The sequence below is a fragment of the Petaurus breviceps genome, unplaced genomic scaffold (assembly GCF_028583685.1).
Source record: "Petaurus breviceps papuanus isolate PSGF00001 unplaced genomic scaffold, PetGlider_PUasm1.0 187, whole genome shotgun sequence".
Classification (NCBI taxonomy): Eukaryota; Metazoa; Chordata; class Mammalia; order Diprotodontia; family Petauridae; genus Petaurus; species Petaurus breviceps.
Genome location: NW_027185799.1, coordinates 12,166,825 through 12,184,400, shown reverse-complemented (window position 1 = coordinate 12,184,400; position 17,576 = coordinate 12,166,825). Strand labels below are relative to the sequence as shown.

Sequence of the window (17,576 nt, the reverse complement as noted above, 5' to 3'; positions counted from 1 at the left end):
ACTGCTATTTCTTAGCTGCATAATCTTGGGCAAATTACTTAGTTTCTTTGACCCTCTGTTTTACAAATTGCAAAATGAGATGTTTGGCTGTAAGTTAGATATGACAATAAAAGATAGGAATAGTCAATGTTGGAGGGGCTCTGGAAAAATAGGCATTCTAGTAATAAACAATGTTGGCAGAGCTGTGAATTAATTCAACCATTCTAGAAAACAGCTTGGAGGGGCGGCTAGGTGGCGCAGTGAGTAAGAGCACTGGCCCTGGAGTCGGGAGACCCGGGATTGGTTCCGGCCTTAGATACTTAACACCCACACACACACACACACAAAACGTCCCTGTAACCTTGATCAAGTTACTTAACCACAATTGCTTTAAAAAAAAAACAGCTTGGAATTGTGCTAAAAATGTGACTGAGGGTTTATACTCTTTGCCCCAGAGATCTCACTGCTTAGCCATTTACACCATTTGACCAAGAAGGTCAAAGGCAGAAAGACAAGTCTTATGTGCCACAAAATATTTATAGTGGTACTTTTTGTAGTAGCAAAGAACTGGAAACAAAGTAGAAGCCCATTGATTAGGGAATGGCTAAATAAATTGAAGTATATGAATGTGATAGAATATTACTATGCTGTAAGAAATGATGAATAATGAATACTGGGAAGTGTGTGAAGACTTACATGAACTAATGAAAAGTGAAATGAGTAGAACTAGGAGAATAATATATACGACTATAACAATGTAAATGAAAAGAATAACAAAAGAATCAAAACATAATGCCTTGGAATTATAATAACCTAGCTTGGCCCCAAAGAACTGAATGAGAAGGAGTTTATCATAGTGCCTGGTGCATAATAGGTATTTAATAAATGCTTCAGGTCCTCTTTTATTGGTTTATTTTTAGTTTTCAACATTCACTTCTAAAAATTTTAAATTTTCTCCCCCTCCCTCCCCAAGATGGCATGCAATCTGATATAGGCTCTATACATACGTTCCTATTAAACACATTTTCACATTCATCATGTTGCATAGAAGAATTATAACAAATGGGAGAAACTATGAGAAAGAAAACAAAACAAAATAAAAAAGAAAATAGTCTACTTCACTCTGCATTCCATCTATAATTCTTTCTCTGGATGTGGATGGCATTTTTCATCATGAGTCCTTTGGAATTGTTTTGGATCTTTGCATTGCTGAGAAGGGCTAAGTCTATCAAAATCAATCATCACATACTCTGGCTGTTACTGCTTACAATGTTCTTCTGGTTCTGTTCTCTTCCACTCATCATCAGACTTATGTCTTTCAAGGTTTTTCTGAAGTTCACCTGTTCATCATTTCTTATAGGGCAATAGTATTCCATTACATTCATATACCACAGCTTCTTCAGCTATTTCCCAATTGATGGGCATCCCCTCGATTTCTAGTTCTTGGTCACCACAAAAAGAGCTGCTATGAATAGTTTTGTACATGTGGATCTTTTCTGCATTTTTATGATCTCTTTGGGATACAGCCCTCAAGTGGTATTGCTGGGTAAAAGGGTATGCACATTTTTATAGCCTTTCGGGTATAATTCTAAATTGCTCTCTAGAATGGTTGTTTTAGCTCCTAGCTCCACCAACAATGAATTAATGTTCCAATTTTCACACATCTTCTCCAACATATATCATTTTCCTGTTTTGTCATGTTAGCCAATCCTATAGGTGTGATGTGCTATCTCAGAGTTGTTTTGATTTGCACTTCTCTAATCAGTAGTGATTTGGAGCATTTTTTTCTTTTTTTTCTTCTTTAATTTATTTATTTTTAATTTTCAACATTCATTTCCACAAGATTTTAAGTCAAAAATTTTCTCCCCATCTCTCCAGTACCTCCCACCCCAAGTAAGTGAGCCTACTGAATACCTCTTCCCGCAATCTGTTTGGAGCATATTTTCATATGACTAGAGATAGCTTTAATTTCTTCCTCTGAAAACTGTCTCTTCATATCCTTTGACCATTTATCAATTGGGGAATGACTTGTTATCTTATAAGTTCTCTCTATATTTTAGAGAGATGTCTCTTTATCAGAGCAAGATGTCTCTTTATCAGAGACACTAGTTGTAAAAAATTCTTTCCCAATTTTCTGCTTCCCTTCTAATCTTGGTTGCATTAGTTTTGTTTGTGCAAAAACTTTTCAATTTAATGTAATCAAAATTATCCATTTTGTATTTTATAATGTTCTCTATCTCCTTTGGTCATAAATTCCTCTATTCTCCATAAATATGACAGATAAACTATTCCATGCTCCCCTAATTTGTTTATAGTATCAGCCTTTATATCTAAATTATGTACCCATTTAAAGTTGCCTCTCTTTTTTGAAGAACTTGGGGACTATGAGCAGGGAACAGTATATATGCTATTAAGTCCAATTGATATATTGGTTAACTTTTATATCTGCTTAAAAAAAACTTTATAATTCATTGTAGAAGGGATAGCATATTGGCTAGGGAAGGGATGCATAAATCACTGGAAATTAAAGAGATGTAAAAACTCAGTGTCCTTTTCAGTTTGAAATCTAGGATCCTTTGAATGTCTCCCCTGGTTCTTACCTTTTCCCCCAAACCCTGGGGAATGATTACCTTCAGACCACACATAGCACTCTGTACCTCTCTAAAACACTTGAGAAATATTGTGTTGATGTTTTAACCCCCTCCTCCAGACTCTAATTTTCTAGAAGGCAGGAAATATGTCTTATCCAGACTTTGTATCTCTGCAGCACTCAACATCTATAGTCAGTGCTTAATTAATATTACTTTTATTGAACATGTTTGTTTTTGTATAAATTTAAAGATAAACTTCCTCTCTTGCCTATTTAACTTATATAAATGAATCCAATAATAGCTACAGACAAATAAGCTGTTGCATTTTGTGATTCTTTTACTTACTAGTAAATGCTTTTTTTGTTCACATTAGACTATAGTTTATTTAGAAATTTTCCATTAATTGTAAAATAGTTTGTTTTAGTTTTTTCATTCAAGGTTCTAATTCTTTTTGCCTTGTTAGAGAAAAAATTTGTTGTTTTTTTCCTTCACTACTAACTAGCTCCTTAAGGTATGTCCACCTGCTTTCTGCTCTTACTCATTCTTGTATACTTGGAATGAAAGATTACATGATCTGTATTTATCTTAGAGATTTTCTTTTCTTTGTGATACTGTCATATGTAAAATTATTTGAAGGATCAAGTGTCCACAGCTGTCCAACTCAAATAAAATGGGACTCTATGGAAACCCATATCCAAGGAATTTCTTATCTTTCTAAAGCTGGCAGAACTCAATTTACTGATCTGATCTTCAGAGATATTTGGTTTTACCATCAAGATAACATTTTAAGACTGATTTTTCAATTGCTACAATTGTATTCTCTGATTTTTTAATAATCATTGTTCTATTTTTGGGTTGATTTAACATTCTAACAGAATAGTTTTGGTCAAATTTCGTGAAGGTTGTAATTTGAAATAAATAAAAATGAAGATGTAGATATATAACTTGTTTGCTCTTTGGGTAGTGTGTGTGTGTGTGTGTGTGTGTGTGTGTGTGTGTGTGTGTGTGTAATATAACTTGGTCTTCTAAACAGTGAAACAAAATAAACCCACTTACTGTTTTTCAGTCACAAAATGATGCTATTAAACAACCAATTCAATTCAACAAGCATTTATTAAATGCCTAATCTATGCAAAGTGTAAATTTTGTCCATAGGGGTGACACATTTAAGTTGAGCTGTACTATCCCCCTCAACTAACTTTCCCATACTTTTGAAATGACTGGCCAAGGTTAAAAGGGCAACCTGGCTGAGGAATAGAATGCTTTCTCTAGGCAAAATCAAATGGTAGGTAAAGCCATTGAATAAGTGAGCTTATAATATAGTACTTTAATCATCCAGACCTAGCTAAACATGTATGTCGTGGATAACTACCGGTCTATTGAGTCCACCAGGGTAATAACCTTCTGAGAAGACAATAAATTACTGAGAACTTGGGTCCCAACTCTCATTCAATTAGCTTTTCCAATGGCCAGTTTTTTAGCACTTTAGAACTAATCACTAGGAAAGGGTAAGTTGGCCTTTCCTGTAGGACACTGAAATTTAGAGGTGCTGATAGCACCTACCCTCTATCAGCTGGTAGAAACAATTGAGTTTAGTCCCTACTTAACAAGAATTAGTTGGAAGTTACCAGGTGGTTCTTTCTTCTTACTGTTGTGGCATTCCAGTTGAGTTCTTTTCAGGTCTGGGAAAGCCTACTTTGTCTTCTCTGGAAGCAGAAGTCTTTCCCCCAAACCCCAACCAAATGGGTCTTTGAAAATTGATGGTCTGGAAGCACCAGAATTATGGTTATAGATCAGCTATCCTTCTCCCCCCCAAACCCCTAACTCCAGCCTAGCTGCCAAGAATTGATGGGTGGGGCAAAGTGCAATAAATGGATCTTTAGATTGTAAGCTCCCTGAGGGCAAGGACTGTCTTTTGCCTCCTTGTTTATCCCTAGGGCTTACTTAGCAAGCAGGATGCTTGATGGGTAGCAGGCATTAAGTAAATATTTATTGGCTAACATTGACAGATAGACTGCTGGGCCTAGAATCAGGAAGACTTAAGTTCAAATTTGGCTTCAGACATTTAATAGTTTTGTGACCCTTGACAAGTCACTTCACCTGTGTCTGCCTCATTGCCTCTGTCTTACCCACTGTAAAATGGGTAGCATCTACCTTCCAAGGTTGTTGTGAAGATCAAAACAGGCAATATCTATAAAATGCTTAGCACATAGTATTCACCTAATAAATGATTTTCCCCTTTCCTTGCTTCTTCCTCATTCCTATCTACACATCCAGATGTACATTTTGATAGTTTAGCTCCTATGACAGTCTCACACATATTAACCAAATAAACAGATGATTTGATTTATAAACCAGAATGTCAACTTGTTATTTTATTGTGAAAACAAGAGCTGCACAGAAAATGGTATTCATGAGTTGGTTTGTCCATTCTTTTGAAGAAGAAGGAAATAAATTTTATTTAACATTTTTTCCAGTGACAGGGTTACTAGGAAACCAATTTCAGATTAGAATGTTGCTTTGGTGAGCTCAGAATTTGAGAAGAGGTCTTTGGGAAACATTTTTTTCTAGGATGGCTTAGCATTAGTTGGTAATTTACTTCTCTGAGGAATCAATGAATAAGTGCATAGTTCTTAGTAATGAGAATAAAATGCATAATAATTAAATGGCTAGTGAGTGACTATGAGTCTCCTGGGACCTGGTAGCTCCCAGCTGGAGGATAGATATGACCCAGGAGTTTGAGGAAATGAAAATTTGAGTTTATTTAGCCTCCCACAGTTACATGCCTTCAAATATATAAAGGAGTGTAAACAACAGTTTCCACAGGAAGTTCAGTTTGTAATTCCAGTAGGACCATTAAGAAGGAGATGCAGAAATTCCATAGTTAGATTATCCCTTAGCCCCAAGTGTGGAACTTGAAATCCGATGTCAAGTGGAACATATGAGGTTGGTTGGTCCTTTCCATGATCTTCTCTCTATCTGGTTGTCTTGGGTAGTACATCATGCAGTGGGGTGAGGGGACTGCCATCATTATTGCCCTAGTATTTTTGTCTCTCCCTGACCTTAAGCAAAGTAACTTCCTCCTGCAGTGGTTTTGTGTAATTTCTTTGACTTCCTCTATTGCTCTCTACCCCAAACCCCCATTGCTCTGGGCAGGTGAGAAAAGTGTTATATATATTTAGAGAATGTCTGGTATTGAAAAATTATAAAGTGGGTTCTAGAAAGCAAGTATTTCCAAAAATACAGGGAACTAGGTAAAGCAGGTAAGGTGAGCTATTAAAAATTGACTTCAAAGGTGCCTGTTTTCCTAATTCTGCCAATGAATGATGTAGTGGGAACACCCTAAGGAACTTGGTAGGAAGTGAGAGGCTGGAGGAGGCAACTTTAACTGGAAAAGAAAGTCAAATGTTTTTAAGCCCTGGGAGAGGCATGCCCAATGCAAGCCCAAGGTCTTAAAAGTGGAGAGAACTTAGGGTAAGCCTAAATACAAGCAGAAAAAAGGAAGAACCCACAGTTTCCTAACCTGTAAAATGAGAGGGTTGAACAAGAAGGATATACAAGGTCCCTAAATCTATGATACTATGACTTACAGTCCTGAGGTGATGCCTGTTAGAACATGTCTCTTCCTCCCACACATGACTCACCTCTCTCATATCTTTCTATTTGCTTTCATAATTATAGTGTGAATTGTCACTGGTTCATTCTCTTGTAAGGTCACTCTTCCCCAGCCACAGAATGGCACTTATTTCAGGCCAGCCTTCTTGCAAATGTACTCCATTGATTATAACCTTGGCTCTGGGTTATAAGACTATTAGATTATTAAAAATCCATTACGATCGCCGTTTGTTTGTTTAAAGTAAAACAACAACCTCCAAGCTTGGAAATGGGATAAATAATAAGTTCCTTATGTCTATATTAGTGAGGAACCTACACATACTTTCCTGGCCCATAATGACATAAAATAGCAACAGCCCTCTTTCAACTGTACTCTTCTGAAAGAGGTTTCAGGTAAAAGGTAATGATACAGTGTCAAGATGGGAAGAAAACAAGTTCAAGTACTCATTCCTATTTATCTCTCCTAGATAAGCCTTGGGTTACTTTCCAGAAAAGGACAGGAAATATCCTCTTGGTTGGGCACTAAGGATGCAAGATATTACCAAAGAACAAAGCAATAGAAAGATATCTTGAATATGGCATCTGTGAAACCTTGATTTCAGATGGGCTTCTTAGTAGTTATGTGGAACTAGCAGTCAGCAAGTTATTATCTTCCTCTTTAAACTCACTCTGCCTCCTAACTTACCTATTTCTATAGAAAACATGACCATTTTCCCAATCACTCAGGTTCAAAACCTAGGAATCATCCTTAGCTGTTTACTCTCACCATTCCCAGTTGCTAAATGTTGTTGATCCCACACCTTTCACCTTGCCTGGATCTCTTAATTCATTTATTGACCACCCTAGTGAAGGTTAAAGTCACCTCTCACCTGAATTATTGCAATTGATTTTCCAACACCTGAAGCCTCTTCCCTCTTTAATTTATCTTACATAAAGCTGTCCAATTGATACTGGAAGAGTAAAGGTCTAACCATTTCACTTCCCTGTTCAAGAAGTTCCAATAGTACCTCCAGTAGCCTCTAAGATTAAATGCAAACTCCTGGTAGGCATTTAAAGCCCTTAACAATACAGCTCTTATCTGGGGTTCCATTCCCAGAAATATTTTGGATTTATTTAGCATATATTTTGTATTTAATTATATGTGTAGGCATTATTCCCCTGAAGTAGAATGTAAGGGCAGAAACTATTTTTTATCTTTCTGTCCTCATTGCCTCGAATAGTCCTTAACATAGTAGGTCCTTATCAATGCTTATAGAATTGAATAAAAGAAAAGCGCTTCCACCCTTAAGGCCTTAATTTCCTCACCTGTAAAATGATCGTTGGTTGACATCTCTTTTTAACTAACAAGAATTTACAACTGGTGGTGGTATCCAAACTTTCTTGCCCAGGATACAGATTCGGGATAACAGGACCATAGAGTCTGATAGGAGGGACTTCTATGACCCTCTAATTCAATCTCCTTCATTTCACAAATTGAAAAAAAGCCTACCTACTATGTGTAAGAAAGACAATGTACTAGGTGCTAGGGATATAAAGACAACAGAAATAGCTCCTGCCCTCAAGAAACTTCTTTTTCTACAGGAGGGACACAATGTGAACGCAGATGTACAAACTAAAGTGAGGGAGACAGTATTAATAACCGGTGGGACAAGGGATGGTTTGTGTAGGTGGGGTTACCTGAGCTGAGCTTTTAAGGAAAATGAGCATTCATTCTAAGAGGGGGAAGTTGAGGTGTATATACATTCTAAGCATGCAAATGCACTGTCTGGAACATAAAACACCTGAGCGGAGCCATGTGCAATAATGCCGGTAAAATAGACCGGAACCAGATTGTGGAAGGAGAGGGATTGGGAGTGAAAGTGAAAATGGGAATCCAGGGCAGCTGAAGCCACCTAGATCGTGGAGCTGCTCACTTGAGCCTTAAGTGTTTGGACTCCAAGAAATTCATGCTCCCCTAACCTCAGGAGAATCTTCCTACACCGACTGTAAGACTTCCAAGAACCAGGGCCGCAAAAATATTCACTAAAACCCAGCGAAAAGTGAACTTTGCCGTGGGACCCTTGCAAATCTCTGCCAGTGCGTTCACGCGCAGTGCCCGCAGTTATATTTACGCCTCTGTATGCGCCTGTGTGTGCGTGTGTACCTCCGTTTGTGTGTGTACACACCTATGCGCACATCCATCCGGCGGCCCCAGCCAGAGCAGTACCAGTCACCAACTAGCACACCTGCTCCCTCCTTGGTCCGGAGCTAGGGGCGGGGCCGGGGGCCAGGGCGGGGGCTGGGCTTCCCGCTTCCCCTTTAAGAGGACGGATTACCCTTCTCTTGACGTCAGGGTGTCTGTCTGCACCGCGGAGCAGAGCCTCGGATAACCTGCTCACGCCGAGAGAGGGAGGGAGGCAGGCAGAGTCGCTGGCTGCAACTCGCGGGTTGCCCGCCGAGACTACCCCTCCTCCCCCTCCCTTCTTCCTCCCCCGCTTCGCTTCTCCCTCTCTCCCAGCAGCAGTCCCCCTCCCCCCACCAGGCTCCTTACCCCTCCCGGGGATCAGGCAACCGCCGCCACCGCATTCCTGCAGCCGCCCGGCTCCGGGAGCCCCCACCGCCGCAGCCCCAGGCTACAGCAATAGCAGCAGCCGCCACCGCAGCAGCAGCCCCAGGCAACAGCAGCAGCATAGCGCATCCCGGGCTGTCCCCCCATCATGTCTGTGGCTGGCCTGAAGAAACAGTTCCACAAGGCTACTCAGGTAAAGGGAGGACAGGAGGATGCTGGGGTCAGACTCGAGGAAGCAGGGTCCCTGCTGGTCCGACTGTCCGCGGCACTATCTGTCCTCTCTGCTCCCAGTTTCTGTCCCCTGTCCCAGAGCTGTCCAGGAAGCTGGTGGCGTCCCTGGGGTTCCTGGAGAAGAGAAGTGATGCAGGCGGGGAAGGGGACAGCTGGGGGTGAGGATGCGTCAGCTACCTGTGGGAGCAGGCGGAGGTGGGGGCGGTGGTTGGGTCGGGAGAGGGTCGAGGAGGACCCTAGGTCAGGCTGAGCTTGGCAGCACTGGCTAAGCTAGAAGAAGGAGCAGAGGTGATCCCTGTGGGGGATGAAGCCCTGTACTCCGTCTGCTGCCATCCCTATAGGGGTTACCCTGGCCCTTTACCCCTTGTTAGCTCCCCTCACTACCTAGAGCTTGGCTCTGTGCTGTGGAAGATACTTCTTGGTTGACTCAGGAGCTGTTGAATAAAAGCCTTTGGGAATTGACCGGCTCGAGGGTAAGGAGGGCAATGCTGGCCTCTAGTCTCCAGGGATCACTGGAGGGAACAGATATGTTTTCCCCAATCCTCTACCTGAGAATAATCTGCCTTATTCTTCCACAGTCCTCCCTACCTTCACTAGGTCTGTCTCTTTTCCCCCCTACCTGAGAAGTGGGGTGGGAGGGTACAGAACATCCTCTTCGGAAGAATTCAGGTGCAGAGGAGGTACTGAGAGGTAGGGAAGAAGCCCTTGGCTTCCCTCTGCTGGCTGTACCAGCAGCATCCTTTGCATTATTGAGCAGGTGGAAAGAGGGAGAGAGAGAGAGGGGGTGATGGCAGCTAAGCTGGGCTCTGCACTGCAGCCTGCAGCTCTCCCCACCTTCCCCAGCCATCGCACTTCCCTTTGCAGTTGGCTGCTACTGCCACCCCTGCTGTGGTTTAGGAGTCGTGATTTTTGGTCCCCACGCTTCCCGCCTTTTCCTTTCTTCCCGCTTGACACCAAGGCTCCCACACTCTGGCGCAGCTGGAAAGGTTCAGGGAGGGAGGGTAAGGAAGATGCAGGGCCCAGGCCTGGACCCTATGAACCAATGGGTATTAAGAGATCCTTTTTTTCCTTGTGCCTGAAAGGAGCTGAAGAGATGTGGCAAGGTCTCTTCTTCTCCAGTGACCTTGCAGTGTGCACCTGAGTGATAGAATAAGCAGATGCCTTGGCTATTACTCTTCTGACACCCACAATTCCAAACTTTCTATGGTGCCAGCAGAGAAAAAGTTAGAGCTAGAGTCAAAACTTGACGTTGCATATTTTGAAGGACAAAGATGATTCGGTTCCAAGGGTTTGTGTGGGACAAAGATGTTGCTGGCAAATATTTCATGCCTGAGTTGTATTAATTGTTGATCCCAAGTAATCACCAGAATCCAATGGGATTTATTAATTTAAAAACATAGGGAGAATAGCACTCAGAGTTGTCTTCTTTGAGATTTGATACTCTTCTCCTTTTTAAGAGTCTTTTGAGATAGGAAAAGAAATGGTAGTTAATATCCTTCTCTTTTAAAAAAGTAGAAGGGCTTCTCCCTGGGAAAATTTCATTCTGCTTTTTCTACCAAAATTAGATTTGCTCAGGCTAATGGGGCCTAAGGTATGTAGTTACATAATAAAGTGTCTCCCCTTTTTGTACCACAGAAGCATTCAAGAGACTCCATGTCTTTGTTCATACATTAATACAGAGAACTTCTTCCTTACATTCATGCCTATTTCCTCCATCTTTTTACCATTTCATATTGGAAGCCAAATCAACACTTGGACAAAGACAAAATGAATCCCAAAAGGAGAGGCCTTCTATTCTGAGAGTTTGTTGAACCATGACAAGGGGCTCCCTTGTTTAAGTAGCAAAGAAAATGCAGTCTTCTTTGGAGTAAATCAAACAGACTTTCCTACTGGAGTATATGGCAAGTGAGTGCAAATGTTAAAACCTATACATCCTTCAAATGGCGTTCCTCCTGACTGAAGGCTCATTTTAGCAACAATTCTTTTATTTCTAAGTAGTTTAGGTTGGCTGCATCCCAGGTAAAAAATAGCATATTGATACCAACTTTCATGCTGTCACAGAGTCTAGAATTTGGGTTTTGCTGTATCATTCTAGAGATAGAATGGATTTTTAATCTAATAACAATTCTTCTATGCAGGTATCCTACTATAAGTGGATCAATATATGAATATCTGGGTTTTGAAAGACTACATTCTTGAGTACATGACTTATTTGTATTAAAAGGAGTGTTAAAAATGCTGAGCCAGACTGGTATACTTAAATACGGTTCAATTTTTAAAAAATTGATTTTTGCAGCTTTTTAGTAATACCTTCATTTTTCCAGAAAATGAGGTGTACATACATGCCATTTTAGTGAATCCTAGGATAATATTACTACTGTTGTAGTAAAAATTCATTTTTTTTCTGGGTTGAAAGCTTATCTTGGGGTGACTTACCCATTAGTCTGTAGCTTCGTGTATAATTAATGTGTCATAATCATATTCTCAATATTAGAGAAAGAATTTTCATTCTTTTGATTTACCATACTCTCTTTAATCTAATTCTTTGATGCTTTCATCAAATTTCATGTTCTGTGTTATATCTTGATACTTTTCTTAGCTGCACATTAGTATGTAAATCTGTTAATGAATCTGTTGATCTTCTGAGATTTGAAAATCTATTAAGATACTTGATTAAAGATATAATAAAACCTTATTCAGATAATCAGCCTCCTTAAACTCAACCATGTTTAAGATTCCTTATACAGAATATTTTGCTCTGTATTGGGCCTTGTTGAGTAAGCATATTTTGTTAAGTAGTTATCTGGTTTCAACTCACCTACAGTCTTTTGGAGGGAGGAGGGATTGGGGAAAAATCCACAGATTGTATTCAGCCTTTTTGGTATTGATCTTCCTGTTATTTGATTTTTTGAAAACTTGCTTCCTCTCTCTCGAAGAGGTGTTTATTACTTTTAAACTTACTTTAGAGCATTAATATTGTTTGAAGAGCTTAAAAATCATTCCTCAAGGTCAATGGAGATTTTTTTTTGAAAAATCTAGATTTAAGAGTCTGTCTTGTTGCATCAACAAGGATTAGTTAAGTACTATGTTCCAATCATTGCATTTAGCCCTGAGGCTATAAAGAAAGAACAAACAGGGTCTCTGCTTTCAAGAACACAGATTTTAAGGAGAGAAACAATATTCAAGCAACTATGTATGTACAAAATACATACAGAAAATGGGAAACAATGTGGGGGGGTAGGAATGGGCATCAAGATAGACATCTTACAGAAGATGGAATTAGTCTCCAGTCTCAAAGGAAGCCAGAAGGTACAAATGAAGAGGGAGAGCATTCCAGGCACAAGGGCCATCTAGAATTTGGAAGTTGTTTAGAAAGATTTGCTGACTACCACTGAACAGGCTGGTGAATTTCCAAATAGGTTATTTGGCAAAAGTTTTCAAGGGTAACAGGCTGTATCTCCTTTCTTTAGATTATCCTAGAGATCTTTAGTTAAATGTGCAAGTGTCTTTTGGGGTTGCCCAGTCCTAGATAGATGCGTGTGTGTGTCCTAGTAAAGTTTAGTTAAAGGATGGAGGAGAAAGGGATGGAAAAGAATAATTTTAGAGGGAGGAATCTAAAAAGACATACCCAGAGAATCTAAATTCCTTGAAAACTATTTTCAGTTATTTTTTTATCTCTATCTCCAGCAGCAAACATAGTGCTTACTAAATATTTATTGAATTGAATATCAGATTCAGTAAGACAGATGACAGGGATTGTTTTTACCCTTCTTTGTACCCCCAGTACTTAGTGCAATGCCTGGCACATAGTGAGTAATTGATAAATCTTTTTTAATATAGTGGACAGGTGGCCAACCTGTTTAAAGGTGATTTCCATGCAACCTGTCAAAGATGACTAAGGCATTGTTGACTGGAATGTCACAAAGATAGAGAATATATGAAAGGATTTGATCTTTCCCTGCCTGTGTTCTTTTTTCTTTCTGATTCTCTGACTTCCCCCCACCTCATTCTTTTGTACCTATCCCATCTTTGTGGTGCTGGTTTTTTGAATGCTACATTCTAAGGAATTTACTAATCCCCTAGAATCCATGATACTTATCTTGTGCATATAGTTGGTAGTAATAAAGATTTAATAAGGACTTTAAAAACAGGCATCTTTTCTGCTGACACTTATATATACAGAATATAATTGTGAAGCCCAGTCAGGAGTCTTTTGCCTAATCTGTTAAGATGAAAAGTAAATTCTCTGTTAATGCCAGTCATTTCAAGAATGCATCTTACTAAATATGGAATCTCACAGAATACAGTATCAATGTAGTATTATAGATAGTGATTTTGTGATATTTCAGACCAACCTCTTTTTAATAAATAGCATATATGTAAGATTGTAGATACAAAGTCAAAAATGCTTGGTAAGAACTCAAGAATCATCAAGTACTTCAGAAACTTACATTAAGAGGTAATTGTAGTTTGTAGTTTATTAGTTTAATTCAAGAGTGACAATATGATGAAGTGGGAAAAGAACTGGATATAGAGGCAGCGTTTTTTGGAATCCCAGCTCCACTGACTCTTATTTCCTATATGACCTTGGGCAAGTCACTTCATATCTACACGTCCTTTTAGATGATCACAGTCCTTTAGAAAGTGCATGTATTCAGTGCCCTGTATGCAAAATATTGTACTAAATAGGTACTGAAGAAAATGCAATGATAAATAAGATGTAGTCCCAATTTTCAAGGAATTTGTAATTTAGTTGAGGTATAAAGCCAGGTACAAATAACTCAGATACAAGGCAACAATGTGACAAATATATAAGAGTTGTAAGAGTTCAGAAGATAGGTGGGTTGTAGTTGGGAAAATCTAAAAAGACTTAGAAACACACAGAATGTCAGGGTTGGAAGGGAATTCAAATGTCATCTAGTCCAATTGTTGTTTGAAACATAAATCTCTCTTCAAAATCTCTAACCATTGGTTATGAACTCACTCTGAAAAATCTCCAGGAGAGGAACCTTTCATGACAGACTCAGGAATCTTGCATGACAGACTATTTCATTTTGTTTAGCTCTAATGATTATGAAACAATGTTTTTTCCTATCTCCCTGTAACTTCTACCCATCACCCCTTTTGCTGTTCTTTGAGGCCAACTTCAACTATTTGACAATAATCAAATCTTTTCTAAGTCTTTTCTTTTCCAGATAAGCATTTTCTGTGCCTTTAATCTATCTTGGTAATGGCATGATTTTAAGCCCTATCACCATCTTGATCATTCAGATCTGGCCATTCTCCAATTTGTCACTGTGCCTTCTAAAGTATGACATACAGGACTGGACAGAATATTCCAAATGTGGTCTAGTCAGGGCAAATTGCTTCTCTTGTTCTGGATATTATACTTGTATTAATATGGTTTAAGTTCATGTTAAGCTTTTCTGGCTGCTTCATCATATTGACTCCCAGAGCTTGCAAATCTAATAAAACCACTAGATATTTAAAAAAAATACTAGTTGGTTTCTAGCATGTCTTTAATGTTTTCCATTCGTCCAGTTCATTTTTTAACCCAAATATAGGAATGCATTAAGTTTTATCTTTTTTAGATTTGACCCAATGGGATATTTCTGGATATCAATTTTGCCATTGAGTTTATTGACTGTCTCTCCAAATTGTGTTGTTTGCAAATTTGAAATGCTAATCACCTATGTCCTTATACAAATAATTGATTAAAAAATGCTGATCCACACAAGTTGAAGGATGTAGCCCTGTAGCATTCTCCCAGAAACTTCCATCTAAATTAGCATGTGATCCATTAATGTTCTTTAGGTCTTTCATCATCAAGTCCACATCTTTCCTAGAATGTTACAGTGAGAAGAAATCTAGGCTAAGCCCCATGTTTGACAAATGAGTTAAATAAGAGCCAAAAAGATCAGTGATTTTGCCCAAGGTAATAGAACTAAAAAGTAGGGCATTTGAACTCAAGACTTATAACTCCTAGTCCTTTGTTATTTCCCTGTATCTTATCCCTGGGACAGTTAGGTAGTACAGTGGATAGAGTGCCAGCCTGAAGTCTAGATGACTCTTCTTCCTGAGTTCAAATCTAGCCTTAGACACTTACTAGCTCTGTGATCTTAAGCAAGTCACTTAACCCTATTTGCCTCAGTTCCTCATATGTAAGATGAGCTGGTGAAGAAAATGGCAAACCAGTCTAGATTGCCAAGAAATCCCCAAATGGGGTCACAAAGAGTTGGGTACCATTGAATAACAATAGCAAACCTTGTCCACAAAATTGTAAATAGCTTAAAACCTAGATAGGGACATCAGAGCCCACCTAGTAGTCTATGCTCATTATACCGATGGGGAAACTGAGACCCAGAGAAGTTGTGACTTGTCTGAGGTTACAGAGGTAGTATGTTTAGTTAGGGGAAAAGATCAGGGGACTCTTAATCAGGCAGACCTCCTTCAGCCCTGAATTGACATAATCACAGATGACACAGAAACAAGACAAGTTTAAAAAAATTCTTTAATAAAAATTGACAGAATAAAGTACAACTAATTTCATATCTTCTGGTATAGCCAGGATCAAACATACCCCTAGTGGCCATTTAAAAATAGGGACAGCCTCTCTAACGCGATAGATGAGGTAGAAAATGGTTCTGAGGAATGTGACTTCTGCGAAGAGAGTCAGCCCTGGCCAACTGTGCTGGAGAGGAAAAGCCCAGGAAGCCCAGGTGAGTCATTTGCCCCACAGATAGTTCAAGGGAGAGCGTCATAGGGAAGAAAAGAGCAAGGCCATCTGGCAGTGCTAGAGAAGTGCCAGTTGTCTTGGCTGCTTTTATTTCCTATATGTGTTCTTCCCTACTAGTGTACTCTTACATGTTCACCAACTTTAACCATTGGCTAGGTATGCATTTGTGATGGAGTGTGTATCAGGTGGGTGTATGTTCTCTGAATATACTGTCCCCATAAATGCGGTTGTTTTGTGCTAACTGTATTCTCTGGCTAACTATTAGAGATAAATGTTCTGGTGGGGGATCATGAATTGTAGTAGTAGTAGTTTATACCCTCAGAGTGCCTTAAACTTGGGGTAGTTGGCTTCCAGGGGGCACAACATATAAGCATATATGGAGGGAGCAGTTAAGAAGGGGAGATACATAGCCATCAGAGGTGGGATGAGGAAAGGCTTTGTTAAATGCCTTGCTGAAACCCAAGTCTACTATGTCTATGGTATGCCGATCTATTAACTCTTTCACAAAAGGAAGTGGGGTTAGTTTTTCATGACTTGTTGTCAATAAACCCATCCTGGTTCAGAATAATTAACATTTTCCATTCTAAGTGCACACAAACCAATCCTTGAACAATCTTTCCTAGTGTTTTTGTTTTCTCGCCAGAATAGATGCCAAACCTACTGGTCTGTGTATAATTTGAAGAATCTGCCTTCTTTTCCTTTGTGAAAATCAGGACTGTCGGGGTGGCCAGGTAGCACAGTGAGTAAGAGCACCAGCCCCAGTGTCGGGATGACCTGGGAATCAAATCCGGGCCCAGGCACTTAGAAACACCTGGCCGTGTAAACTTGAGCAAGTTACTTAACCCCAATTGCTTAAAAAAATACTAGGACTGTGTTTACCCATCTCTGTGTCTCTTTTATTTGCCACAGTCCCTCAAAGATGACAGATTGTGGTCAATACTAAAAAAAAATTCCAGTACTCTGGAATACATAGTTTTTCCAGGCAAGGTGATTTAATTTCATTGAGAGAAGCTAAACTGCTATATCTGAGCTCTCAATTATGCTCTTAGAATGATGGGGCAGAGCCTCACAATGACAGGTCGAAGCTTTGAGTGGATCTGATAGTCTTATCACTGACTCCCATAGAAAAACTAACTCCTGTCATTAGAAATGTTACCAGTGTCTTTGCCAGACAGTGTCAAGATGCCTAAGGAAGGGACACGTGGGCATACTATTCTCCTTTGGCTACCTCTGCCACTTGGTACATCAGGAAAGAGATGTAGACATATACATTGACCATAGATTCCTGGGAGCTTTAGCTATGTCTGTATCATTCTATGTTCAATCCAAACTCCCTAAAGGCACCATTGACAGTCAGTAACTGTCTTTCCTACTTAAATATGCTTATTAATGCCACCCCTGATGGAAGCCTTGTATGGTAGTCTCTGGTGCTTTTCATAACCGTAGTGCTGACTGAGTTAGCTGCATAAGCTTTACTGTATTCTGGAGCCATGATGAGACTAGATTCTCTAGTAGCAGAGCTAAAGAGAGGTGTTACCTTACCAACTCCTTACTTACATTTGATTTCAGGACTTCTTGGTTCCTTCTTGGTAGAGAAAGCAGTGTGGGGAAAACTTCACCGAGAAAGTTGAATTTCAAAAAAGTAATGAAAATTAGTGGGAGAAACACTCTCAACTTCCTGAACAAGCCAAGAGATGAATGCTTGGGACATGTGTGAGGAACAGGAGTGACTCAGTTTAGGGGAATCTTATTATGTCAAGCAATATAAAGTGGTATGAAGCAAGGCTAGCCAGGCAGGTGAAATGATATTCTTGAGAGCCTTTAACAAGAGTCTTTAATATGAGTTTGGGGTTTTGCATTTATTCAGTACTGGGGA

General features: G+C 39.6%; 1 protein-coding gene across 1 annotated transcript in view; it reads left to right on the top strand.

The window, feature by feature from the left end:
* Window positions 1–8,507: 8,507 nt before the first annotated feature.
* SH3GL2 (SH3 domain containing GRB2 like 2, endophilin A1) overlaps window positions 8,508–17,576 on the top strand; it is a 248,132-nt gene continuing 239,063 nt past the window's right edge. The window contains exon 1 of the mRNA XM_069090663.1: window positions 8,508–8,926. Coding sequence (XP_068946764.1) covers window positions 8,882–8,926 — 45 coding nt within the window. The 5' untranslated portion in view covers window positions 8,508–8,881. The remainder of the gene's footprint in view (window positions 8,927–17,576) is intronic.